This window comes from Microtus ochrogaster, chromosome 21, assembly GCF_000317375.1.
Source record: "Microtus ochrogaster isolate Prairie Vole_2 chromosome 21, MicOch1.0, whole genome shotgun sequence".
In the NCBI taxonomy this organism is placed as follows: domain Eukaryota; kingdom Metazoa; phylum Chordata; class Mammalia; order Rodentia; family Cricetidae; genus Microtus; species Microtus ochrogaster.
In genome coordinates, this window is record NC_022022.1 from 1,877,714 (window position 1) to 1,889,371 (window position 11,658).

General features: G+C 48.3%; 1 protein-coding gene across 1 annotated transcript in view; it reads left to right on the forward strand.

Annotated features, from left to right (window-relative positions):
* Kirrel1 (kirre like nephrin family adhesion molecule 1) overlaps window positions 1-11,345 on the forward strand; it is a 95,154-nt gene extending 83,809 nt beyond the window's left edge. The window contains exons 6-16 of the mRNA XM_026784147.1: window positions 589-739; window positions 1,241-1,346; window positions 1,507-1,655; window positions 1,842-1,969; window positions 2,534-2,660; window positions 2,740-2,840; window positions 4,174-4,372; window positions 5,536-5,643; window positions 5,767-5,906; window positions 6,422-6,499; window positions 6,716-11,345. Coding sequence (XP_026639948.1) covers window positions 589-739; window positions 1,241-1,346; window positions 1,507-1,655; window positions 1,842-1,969; window positions 2,534-2,660; window positions 2,740-2,840; window positions 4,174-4,372; window positions 5,536-5,643; window positions 5,767-5,906; window positions 6,422-6,499; window positions 6,716-7,192 — 1,764 coding nt within the window. The 3' untranslated portion in view covers window positions 7,193-11,345. The remainder of the gene's footprint in view (window positions 1-588; window positions 740-1,240; window positions 1,347-1,506; window positions 1,656-1,841; window positions 1,970-2,533; window positions 2,661-2,739; window positions 2,841-4,173; window positions 4,373-5,535; window positions 5,644-5,766; window positions 5,907-6,421; window positions 6,500-6,715) is intronic.
* Window positions 11,346-11,658: the final 313 nt, after the last annotated feature.

Consider the following 11,658-nt stretch of genomic DNA (forward strand, 5'->3'; position numbering starts at 1 on the left):
ATATCACTGTGTTTTGGATTGATTGGGCGATGCTGTGGTCGCACAAAGATGTCTGCATGGCTATATAAATGAGAGGTCTTATTCTTTTCCATAGTGTGGTTGCCTCAGGTAGGTGACAACATGGAAAATGGCTTGGGATGTCACTGACCCATGAGTCTTTGGGCTGCTGTATCTGGCCGTACTGCACTTAGAGTCACCACTGCAGCACTGGTGCCTAACGGTTCCATTGGGAAAGATCCCAGAGTTCCGAGCCGTCCTGGGAAGGGTTCCAGGAGTAAGGCTACATTGCACAGAAGGAAGTTATACTGCAAAGAGTAAATGCTTACATGCACTGTGTACTTCAGTTAGCAGCAAGGTACCCACGTCTGTTAAAAGTTTTCCACACTAGTGTAAGGTATAATAGTGAGGCACATGGTGGAGGAAAGGGAAATTTTTCTGTAAATTTCAAAGAGCTTTTTAAAATAGCCTACTTCTTTAAAGTAGAAAGAATGGGGGAAGGAACTGCACTGTTAAGGGACACTCTTTAGTCGGTTTCACTGAGAGCAGGGGAGGGGGCTTTAGTCTTACTCTATCTTTCCCTCTCCCCAGGAACTACTGACGGATGGGAAAAGGGAGACTACAATCAGCCAGCTGCTCATCCACCCCACAGACCTGGACATCGGTCGTGTGTTCACCTGTCGGAGCATGAATGAGGCCATCCCCAATGGCAAGGAGACATCCATTGAGCTCGATGTACACCGTGAGTAGGGTATTGGAGAGGGTGCATGAGGTGGGGACAGAATTGAGGCAGTTTTAGAAGCTCAGAATGAGGATCCGAGAAACCCGGGACCAACAATCCCCTTAGTTCCTGGTTTGATCTATGGGCAATAATGGTTGGTACATGGAGCACTGAGTATAGTATTATATCTGCTTATTGAAACTGTGAATATTAAAGAAATTATGGCACAGGAGCATCCCTGGCAGATGTTTCATGCGTTTCTTCTAGTTAGCCATGCTCTTACTTTACAGTAAACTAAGCTAATCTGCAGTGCCACCCAGTGGCCATATTCGGTCATTACATCCATTAGATAATTGGTTTCTTCAGTATCATTCTTGGCTATAGCTCTGTGTAGAAAGGGTGAGGGTGATACCTTGTAAAGTTGAATTCTCATTTCACATCAATGCGGTATGAATAAATTTGTTAAGGAAAGAGAGAAACTCGGTACAGAAAGACCCTGACTTCCTATGCCCTGCTTTGCAGATCCTCCTACAGTGACTCTGTCCATTGAACCGCAGACAGTGCAGGAGGGAGAGCGAGTCATCTTTACATGCCAGGCCACAGCCAACCCTGAGATCCTGGGCTACAGGTGAAAGGGTTGGGCTTTGGGAGTGCCGTGTCGGTGATAAATGGATAGGCCCTCGAGACTGGTGTAGTGGTGGCGGAGTTACTAGGGAGGCCACTGTCCCTGAGTGTAGTTGAGACAGTCCCAAGTTTTGACCTTACATCCGTGTTGCCTTGTTCTCTAGGTGGGCCAAGGGGGGGTTCTTGATTGAAGATGCCCATGAGAGTCGTTACGAGACAAATGTTGATTACTCCTTCTTCACGGAGCCTGTGTCTTGTGAGGTCTACAACAAAGTGGGGAGCACCAACGTCAGCACTTTGGTGAATGTTCACTGTGAGTGGCTGGAAGGGTAGAGGCACGGGATGGAGCGTCCTTGGGTACAGGGGAGGGAAAGTTTCACTAAACTGGCGAGATAGAAATAAACACGGGGAGGTAGAGTAGATAAGAAAGGAAAAAGAACAGATTGGAGTTGGCACTCAGACCCTAGTGACTCTGACTGGCCACTTCTCTCTTCTTCAGTTGCCCCCCGGATTGTAGTTGACCCAAAGCCCACAACCACAGACATTGGCTCTGATGTGACCCTCACCTGTGTCTGGGTTGGGAACCCCCCACTCACCCTCACCTGGACCAAGAAGGACTCAAACATGGTAAACCTCTCGCTGCCTGTGCTGAGTGCTGGGAGGAAGGGACACGGACATCCTGGAGCAGTTAAGACAATGGGAAGGGTTACGCTTGCTTTTTCAGATCAAAACTGGAACATTTCTAGGGTCTTGGGATTTGGGAGAGAACACTTGCAATCAGCCGTACCCGTTCTGGACTTTGCATAGAACTCAGGGTGGAGAGGATAAAGGGAGCAGGTGGTGTTGTGGCAGTAGTCAGAGATTCAGTGCACGCATGGTGCACGGGGAAGTTGAAGTGCACGAGTCTAAAGACCCATATTCAGCAGTTTGGGCCAGAATTGTATAAAGGAATTTCAGAGTAAACTGGTTTCCCTGACAGATCGTTAGAGAGGACTGTAGCCTTTTACAGTTGTAGCCAACATCTGCTTAGAGTCAGGGGCATGGATCAGCCAGACTCAGGAGCTCGTTACCTTCTGGGAATTCACTTGTGGCCCTTCGTGCTTTCTTTCCCATGCCTCTGATGCGGGGCCCTCACCAACCTAGGGGCTCGGGCTTCCTGGCTCCCCACCCAAGGCTAATCTCTCTGCCCAGGTCCTGAGTAACAGCAATCAGCTGTTGCTGAAGTCAGTGACCCAGGCAGATGCTGGCACCTATACCTGTCGGGCCATTGTGCCTCGAATCGGAGTGGCTGAGCGAGAGGTACCACTTTATGTAAATGGTGAGTGCCCTGTGTGGGTGAGACCCAGAGGACAGCACCACAGCCTCTGTCTGGCCTGACTGTGTTTTCCTGCCTGTAGGACCCCCTATTATCTCCAGCGAGGCAGTGCAGTTTGCTGTGAGAGGTGACGGTGGCAAGGTGGAGTGCTTTATTGGGAGTACCCCACCTCCGGATCGAATTGTGAGTGCTGGGCAGGCTTAACAGGCAGCCCTGATGTTCACTCCTGCCCAGCTTCTCCTCCCCTCTTCTGACTTGCATCTTTGGTCATCTTTTCTCATCTTGTAATCCTCTGCCTTTTTAGTTTCTGTATCATTTTACTTGTTACAAATTCTACCTCTTTCCTTAGTTGTGTGACCCTGGACAGATTAGTGGTTTGTTACTCAGTTCCTCATCCTCAAAGAGGAGACCATAGCCCTGTATATGTCATTAAAGCCGTAGCTGTAAAGAACCTAGTTCCTTGGAATCAGGGAACGATAGGTTCCCTCTCGCTCCTGGTGAAGTGCTTTCTCCTCCCTCACCCGCCTCCCAGTCTTTTCTTTGTGCCTTTCTCTCCCTTCTTCTCCCTCTCCCACCTGGCCCACTCTTCTCTTTTTTCCTGTCTTCCTTCCACCAGTCCCTGATCGTTCCTCATTCTTTTCTTCACTCCTTATACTATAAACAATTAATTCCTCCTGTGGCCACTAACCATCAAAAAACCATTTGGCTAGCTCCAGGGCTGCTCAGGGGTACTTCATTATCACAGTTGCCTAGGCAGAAGGCAGTTTGGGTCCCAGAAGGTTTGCCTCATAGAAGCTGGGAGTGATCCCTGGAAAGGAGCCAGCATTTAGCTATTCTTCTTCCTTAGCATCCCCTCTGCCGTGAAAACACAAAATTGGTAATGCCTCAACTGGGGAGGTCAGGGATAGAAGGCCTGGGGACATTCCTCTTGACAAGAGCAGGCAGATACATCTCCAGAGAGCCAGGCAAGTTTCTCTGGGTTGACTTAAGGCTGGTAATATAGACTTGTGTGCAGTTAGAATCACAAGACTGAGCATTGCCCTGCTGGCTGGAATGAACTACCTGAGGGATGAGGAAACTGAGGCCTACACAGGGGAAGCTTGGCCTCATAGCTGCTCCGGACTGGGAGGTTCTCAAGTTCCTGCAACACCCAAAACCCAAACATTGGCTCAACTGCCTCCACATCACAAAATACTTACAGCATGGGACTACCATAGAAGCAGGTTCCTGAATCTCTCCCCACATCCACACTTGGTATGTAAGTCTCCACTAGGGGTTCTCTCTAGAGAAATCTGATGCCTATTGTGTGGGAGCCATAGCTTCCAGAGTGGAAGTTCAGTGTCAAGGATTTGTGGTAGGCGGTGAGACACAGGTTGTTTCAGGGTGAAGATTTGTTGGGCCTGGGGATAACAAATATGCTGCTGTAAGGCTACCCACGAATGGACAGGATGTTTTGGGGGCACATGCTTCTTCCACATGCCCTTTTCTTACATCCACCCTGCCTTCCCCACCGCAGGCTTGGGCATGGAAGGAGAACTTCCTAGAGGTGGGCACCCTGGAGCGGTACACCGTGGAGAGGACTAACTCAGGAAGTGGCGTGCTGTCCACACTCACCATCAACAATGTCATGGAGGCTGACTTCCAGACCCACTACAACTGTACTGCTTGGAACAGCTTCGGGCCAGGCACTGCCATCATCCAGCTAGAAGAAAGAGGTTAGCCATGTGGAGTACTCAGGATAGTCTGAACTTCCATCTTCTTTTTTAAAGCAAGATAACTCCCTCCCTCCCTCCCTCCCTCCCTCTCTCTCTCTCTCTCTCTCTCTCTCTTCTCTCCACGAGAAGCTGACGTTAGTGCTCAGCTAGTTAATCTACTCTGCAAATGTTCCTTGAACATCTTTATATGTCAAATTCTGAAGGAAGGGTTGCAGGTATGAACCTGGCATCATCTCTGCCCACAAGAAATTTTCATCTAAGTGAAGGAACTTACATAGGGGAAACAAATGAGTCCAGATGGAGAAACATTAACCAATATATGCAACAGTTTAACATCATCTATGTCAGTGGGTTACTGAGAGGACTGGAAGGTTCCCCTACCCTTTTAAGCATCGTTAGTTTTATAGAGGAGATATATTCTCTCTGGGTACCTTTGGCAAGATGAAAGAGGTATTTAGACTTTGGCAGAGATGTTTGGTGAAGGAAAAATAACACTTGTTTGTTTTTGAGAACTAGTCATTGAAAAGGGAGATATGGAGAACCCGAGGGATTCTTGGAAAATATCTAGGAAAGCCAATAGCTCAGGTTTAGTTAAAGATCCCAGAAGGGTGAATGTAGGGAGCAGAGAAGAGTAGTGTGGTAAGGATCTCAACGGGGCAGATCCATTGCAGGAGTCTGGAGAGAAAGCCAAAGGGAGAATTCTTGGGATTGTTATCACCTAAGGGAAGCAGTGGCACTAAAGAGGACCACTGGAGCCACAAGTGGGCAGTGCAGATAGAATAGACAGTTTTGCAGGCAAGAAAGGTCACAGAGGAGGTTGAAACAGATATGGCAGATTGGAATTTGGAGAGAGCTGATTTCAGACAAAAGCCCAACTTAGGAGGGAGGGACCAAGCTTCATGGGTAGGTGGGCCAAACATAGGAAGAAAGGGCTGTGAGGCAAACTGATGCGGGGCGGAACACTGCCCTGACATCAACTGTGATCAAATGAAAGCTCAGATCCAGCTCAGCCAGATCTTGTCCAGTGATAGCCAACAGATATCATCACTGCCCAGCTCAGGCAAAATTTAGCTTTGTACATAATCTAGACTGTCACTGTATCTTGTGGCTAAGTCTTCAGGTATGGCTCATCCTCACTCCTGCTCTTTCTCCCCCGTCTATAGAGGTGTTACCTGTGGGCATCATTGCTGGGGCCACCATTGGTGTAAGCATCCTGGTCATCTTCTTCTTTGTCGCCTTAGTGTTCTTCCTCTACCGACGTCGCAAAGGCAGTGAGTACAGGCGATTCACAGCCACAGCAACCCTTCAGGGTCACATCACAGGGTGGGGGCTAAAAGCCAATGCCACAGAGACCAACAGAAAGCACCTGGCCCAGCCACACCTCCCTGTCCTAGGTCGAAAGGATGTGACCTTGAGGAAGCTAGACATCAAGGTAGAGACGGTGAATCGGGAGCCACTCACAATGCATTCTGACCGGGAAGATGATGCTGCCAGCATTTCCACAGCAACTCGGGTCATGAAGGCCATCTACTCGGTGAGGATCGTGCTTCTTGCTGGCCTAGGCTCTTCATAGTCCCAAGGACAGTCCTATGCATTTTTCATAGCTTCTGTCACCTCTTTGTCAGTGAGTTTAGCCTGCTTTTGCCACCACAACTCCTATGTACCAGCCTGCTCACCAATAGACACACTCACACACTACATTGGGACTCTCACACACACTTACACATATACACTGTCATGTGCATATGTAAAGCTGCTCTCCTCTCCCCTCCACCTCCCTTTGCCTCATCCTTCCCTCACATAGAAGAAAATCTGTAGGTATTTCTGGTTCACTCTCCTCATTGCTGAGATGTGCGCCCCGACAGTAGCAATGGCAGACTCAAAGCTAGAAGCCAGGTCTGTAGTGTCCTCCTACTTCAGTCTATACACAAGACACAAGTCTACTTGACCCAGAGCATCGTTAGCAGATGGTCTCTGCACATAAATTAGCAAAGGTGGGGGAGGGGGTAAAGCAGAGTCTGTCTCCTGACACACACTCCTGTCCTTTAGTCTTTTAAGGATGATGTGGATCTGAAGCAGGACCTGCGCTGTGACACCATCGATACACGGGAAGAGTATGAGATGAAGGTGGGAAAAGGGATTAAAGCAAAGCAAAAGGGAAATGGGATAGGAGGATCTGCAGGGGGAGGTCTCCAGATAGAACAGAAGAAAGAGTGATGCCGAGTGAGAAGAGGAGGAGAACATGGAGTGGGGAGGGCGTGGGCAGAAGACCATTTGAGATCCCATTACACTGGAGGACACTCACCCTTTGATCCTCTTCTCTCGCTGCCTCCCCACCCTCAGGATCCTACCAATGGTTATTACAATGTGCGTGCCCACGAAGATCGCCCGTCCTCCAGGGCGGTGCTGTATGCGGACTACCGTGCCCCTGGCCCTACACGTTTTGATGGCCGCCCGTCATCTCGCCTCTCCCATTCCAGTGGCTATGCCCAACTCAATACGTATAGCCGGGCCCCTGCCTCTGACTATGGCACAGAGCCCTCACCCTCTGGCCCTTCTGCTCCAGGTGGCACGGATACAACCAGCCAGCTGTCCTACGAGAACTATGAAAAATTCAACTCCCATCCTTTCCCCGGGGCAGCCGGGTATCCTACCTACCGTCTAGGCTACCCCCAGGCCCCACCCTCTGGCCTGGAGAGGACCCCCTATGAAGCATATGACCCTATTGGCAAGTATGCCACAGCCACTCGATTCTCCTATACCTCTCAGCACTCAGACTATGGCCAGCGATTTCAGCAGCGCATGCAAACTCATGTGTAGAGGCTGGAGTCTGGCCGGGGTATCTCTGCGGGGCAGAGGAGAAGGCTTCCCAGTTCTTCCCTGACATTCAGGGACATTGCTCATTGCTCCTTTCTTGGACCTAGCCTTCTTCCTCCTGCTGTCACAAATAAGGAGCAGGTCTCCCAGTAACACCCCATTCCAAGGACGGTGCTCTGGGCATACCCCAGTCTCCCAGGCCTGCTGAGCTCTTTTTCAGGAGGATGTCTCTACTGACCTTGATTCATATCTGACCCAAGCATGGGCACAGAAAAGTGGAGGTTGGGGAGGGGGAGGAAAGGATAGGAGAGGAGGAGAAAGGAGAAAAGAGCACATTATTTTATCATTTCCTGTCTGTTCTGCTCCTCTGATCACCCATAGGTGGGCATGGAGATATGCTGAAGTGAGCAGGCTTTGGCCTAGGTGGCTCTAGTCCAGACAGCTGGAATGCGGGGCAGTTCACAAGTCCCTCTCTTGATTTTATTCATTGTGTTCATCTTTCCCATCTCGGGGGACTGCAGATGGGACAGTGGGTTCAAATCCAGCCTTTGATCAGTTGGGGTCAAAATGCCAGCTACTGTGGCTATTTACTGTGACTGCTTGAGTGCAGAGGGCTCCGGAAATCCCCAGGAGCACTTCTCCCCTTCCTTTCAACTTTGTGCTGAACCAGCCAGATGAGTCCCGGATGTGAGCAAAGAGTGGTCGGGACCATGTACTGGTCGGCTGGCAAGGGACCACTGTGCTGCATGGCAGTTCCCAGACCCAACAGTAGTGGGAACCACACAATCTTACTACTTTCATGTTATCCGCCCCACTCTTTGGTATTAGCTTTTGAGCTTTGGAGAATAGGGTAGGGTAGAGGTGTCATGAAGCTATTTTTTTTTTCAAAGGCAATAAAAGCCCTCATTTGGAAAGCTGTAGGGTTTTCCCCACCATACACAAGTCCCCGTGCAAAGAAAAGGGGCACCTGTCTTCCAGCAGGCTCCTAACACCTTGCATTATTCTGAGTCTCCAAGCACTTTAAATCTTATTTTTTACATCCAGTGGTCAGACCTGCCTAGATGTTAGAGTTAAGCAGTCCTGAACCTTGGACACTGCTACCCTATCCTGGGACTTACCCTAGTTAGAGTTCACCTTGTAGGTAGCATGGTAAATGCTTTATCCAGACAAATTTTGGTTTTGTCTCATCCTTACCCCACCCCTAGGCCAATCAGATTTTTTTCCATTTTCAGTGCCTTGAGCATCAGGTTTGTGATGCTGTCCCTGAATAGAGAGCAGGGACTTGTGAGCTTCAGATTGTCCTGTGTTAGCATCCAAGGAGAGATAAACGAGGGGATGTGAAGGGAAGGAGGCCTGGATGGCTTTATGAAAAACTTTGTACTGATCTAGAAGGAGTCCCCAGTGCAGAACAGTGTAGGCATTGCATTCCATAGCCCATGTTTCCCCTTCCCATGCAGCATATACACAACCACACCCACACATTCCATACCACTTCTCATCTGCCACCTTCTGACCAAAGAGAATCTGTAACTCCTGTTTCAGCCTCAGTTTCCCAAGAAACCTCTGCCCATCTGGAGTCTACTGCCATCCTGGAGTCAACTGTCCACCTTCCTATTGAGACCTACAAGATGGAAGGGGTATTCTCAGAATACTCCTTGTCTTTTCACATTGGTCCCCACTCATTAGTCACGTTTACTTTTATGAGTTACATGCTCATCAGCCATGGTCCATCAGTAACCTTATAGATTGTCTCCTTTCTGATAAGGACTGGGTAGTAAGGGGCTCCATTTCCAGCCTGGCAGACAGCCTCTGCTTCCTCTTCTATTCCAATAAGTACACCCACACAGAGTGGCCCTGTTCGGTAGCACTGACAGACTTGTCGCTGTATTCTGGTTCAGAGGACTCACACTTCAGAACCTTGTCGTGAGAAGTCAGCAAAGCAATGTGTTTACAGAGTAGGTTTTTGTGAATATGAATTCATGAAAGTTTTTAAATTTCATTGACACCTGAAGCTGTGGGTGATCCGAACACTTTAAATAGAGTGGCATTTTAAACAGCAATACTCCCTAAAACAATCATCTTGTTTGGTGTTTGGCTTGATTCTCATTTCTCTCTGATTTAAGCAGTAGATCCCTCCCATGGAAACAAGAGCATCACTAAGGTCAAGCCCTGCCAGAAATCTGTGGGTATCAAGCACTGTACAGGGTACAGGGAGCAGCAATGAAGACAGACTCGTCTCCTGCCACTCATATTCTGCAATCAGAACCAGAATCAGGGGTGGGCCCAGCTGAATGACCAGTGGGATTGCATGTCTAGGTAGTTGAAGGTCCCCTTAATCATGGGACTCTACCACCATTTGGTACCAGCATATTTGTACCCTGTTACTTGATGATGTTAAGCACCCCAAGTGTTATTGCTTTATTTGAGAGAATAAGGAACCAGGAGTCGAGAGATCCATGATCCCATTCTGCAGCTGCCGTTTGCTCAGTAACCATGATCTGACCTCTGTTTTTGTTACCTCCAATATTCGGGTCTTTATCTACAACTATTCTGTGTTGGCTGTGTTCATCTGGGGAAGCAGGATTTGGGATTGCCCATCCATCCAAAGAACTCAGGAAAAGTAAGCAGTCCGGGTGAGGGTTGGGGCAGGGGAGGCCTGCCTGTACCACAAGCTTCACCCTAACACTGAGTGAAGTGGACCAGTCTGGGTTGTTGTGATCATGGTAGGGCTCAGTTTCCTCTACCGTGGATGCAGACTGCAGTGGCACATAAGCTATGGTGAAGCTGCCTTCCACATGCTCTTCAGGAATGGTCATCTGGCAAAGGCAGCACTCCCTGTTTATCAAGCTGAAGCCTCTGGTCCCAGAAGTCAGGAGTGAGAGTGTGGCTAACACCTTCCCATAGGCTGAAAGGGGAGCTGGTAGAAGGGGTTTAGTGGCTTTAACAAACTCTGCATATGCAAAAAGTTCTTGTGGCTCTGGATAGGCCTTACTCTTTTTAGAGAGCCCAGCCTAATTACTGAGTCCTGGGTCTCCCATAGTCTAACCACAGAATACACACAAGGCAAAGCCTGCCATGAGAGAAAGGAGCATAGTCAGGAAAGGCAGCAACCCACAGCTCACACAGTGTTTGGGTTACAGTGAGAAAGATGAGCTCTGTTCACATGATTCTGGGTGATAGGCTTTCCTCATGCTGGCAGCGGCTTTCCTCCTATGTGACAGGAATTTCTACCCTGTGGGAGGGAACACACAGACCTGTGTCTTGTCCCTTGTGTTCTGTTCACATGTGGTGCTCCTGGGTTCCCTAAGATGGAATTGGTGGCCCCTGTATACTTCACTTGGCCCACTACATCGCAATGTTAGGCTACGGGGGTTAATAGAAACTCCTGTTGAAGTCAAAGGCCCTGTTTGGACATGTGGAGTCTACTGGTTCACTCACTGCCTCATCCTGCTGTGTGAGCAGTTCTATCCCTATGGATGAATTACTGACCTCCCAAGGCCACGGCAGGCCCCGAAAAACTTGGCTTCCCTCCTATTTTATTTATATGGAATCTAAGCCAGGCCTGCTGTGCACCTATAGAGCCAAGGGAATAGCTGGTAATATAACCCTGAGGTTCACAGACCTCAAGACTCCATCGGTGAGGCATTGACTGCTGGGAAAGGACCATAAAACTGTCCCTAAGCATAGCATCCCTTTCTCCCTGCATCTCCCATCTCCCATGCTATCCTTCCTTCTCTTGTAAAGGCAGTGCTTTCTGGCTAGTGCTGGCTAACCTTCGGCAACTTGCTGCTGGCACCACCCATTTGGCCTGGCAGAGTATGGATTTGAGAGGAGGGTACATTAAATTTGGTGATACAACAAGGGTAGGCTCTTTAGCAAAAGTGACCAACAAGGCCATGCTGCCTCCACTTTTAACAGCCCAGCACTTCTGGGGTCAAACTGTCCACCCCAGCTATTCCTGGGATTGCAATCCCCATTTCTGATGCCAGTTGAATTTTCTCTACCAAAATTCTCATTATAAATGGATCCATGATGATAACTAAGAGAAAAAAAGTATTTTTGTTAGGACAAACCATCATAGATTTTTATCAATATGTATCTGTGTGTCCTTCACACCTTTTCCTATTCTGTCATTTTTTTCTTTTTTAAAAAAAATATTGTGTACTATATTTTTAGCCTCAAACACACTATATATTATATATTTAATTTTATATATATAAATATAAATGTTTTAAAAAGCACCATGTGTTGTGTTATTTAATATATGAGCATTTGTTTACTATAAAACCCTGCTCAGTTTTGTGTGAAATTGTTCAGGTTTGGGGAGGAAAGTTGAAGACTGAGATTGTAAAAGTTATATATTTTTACTTCAAGGCCATGTGAAGACCTTTCATTCTTCAGTTTGTAAGCATTAGAGAAGCCTGAGGGCAATTCTGGCAGCGCTAGCCAATTCTGGCCTGCTCTGCTTT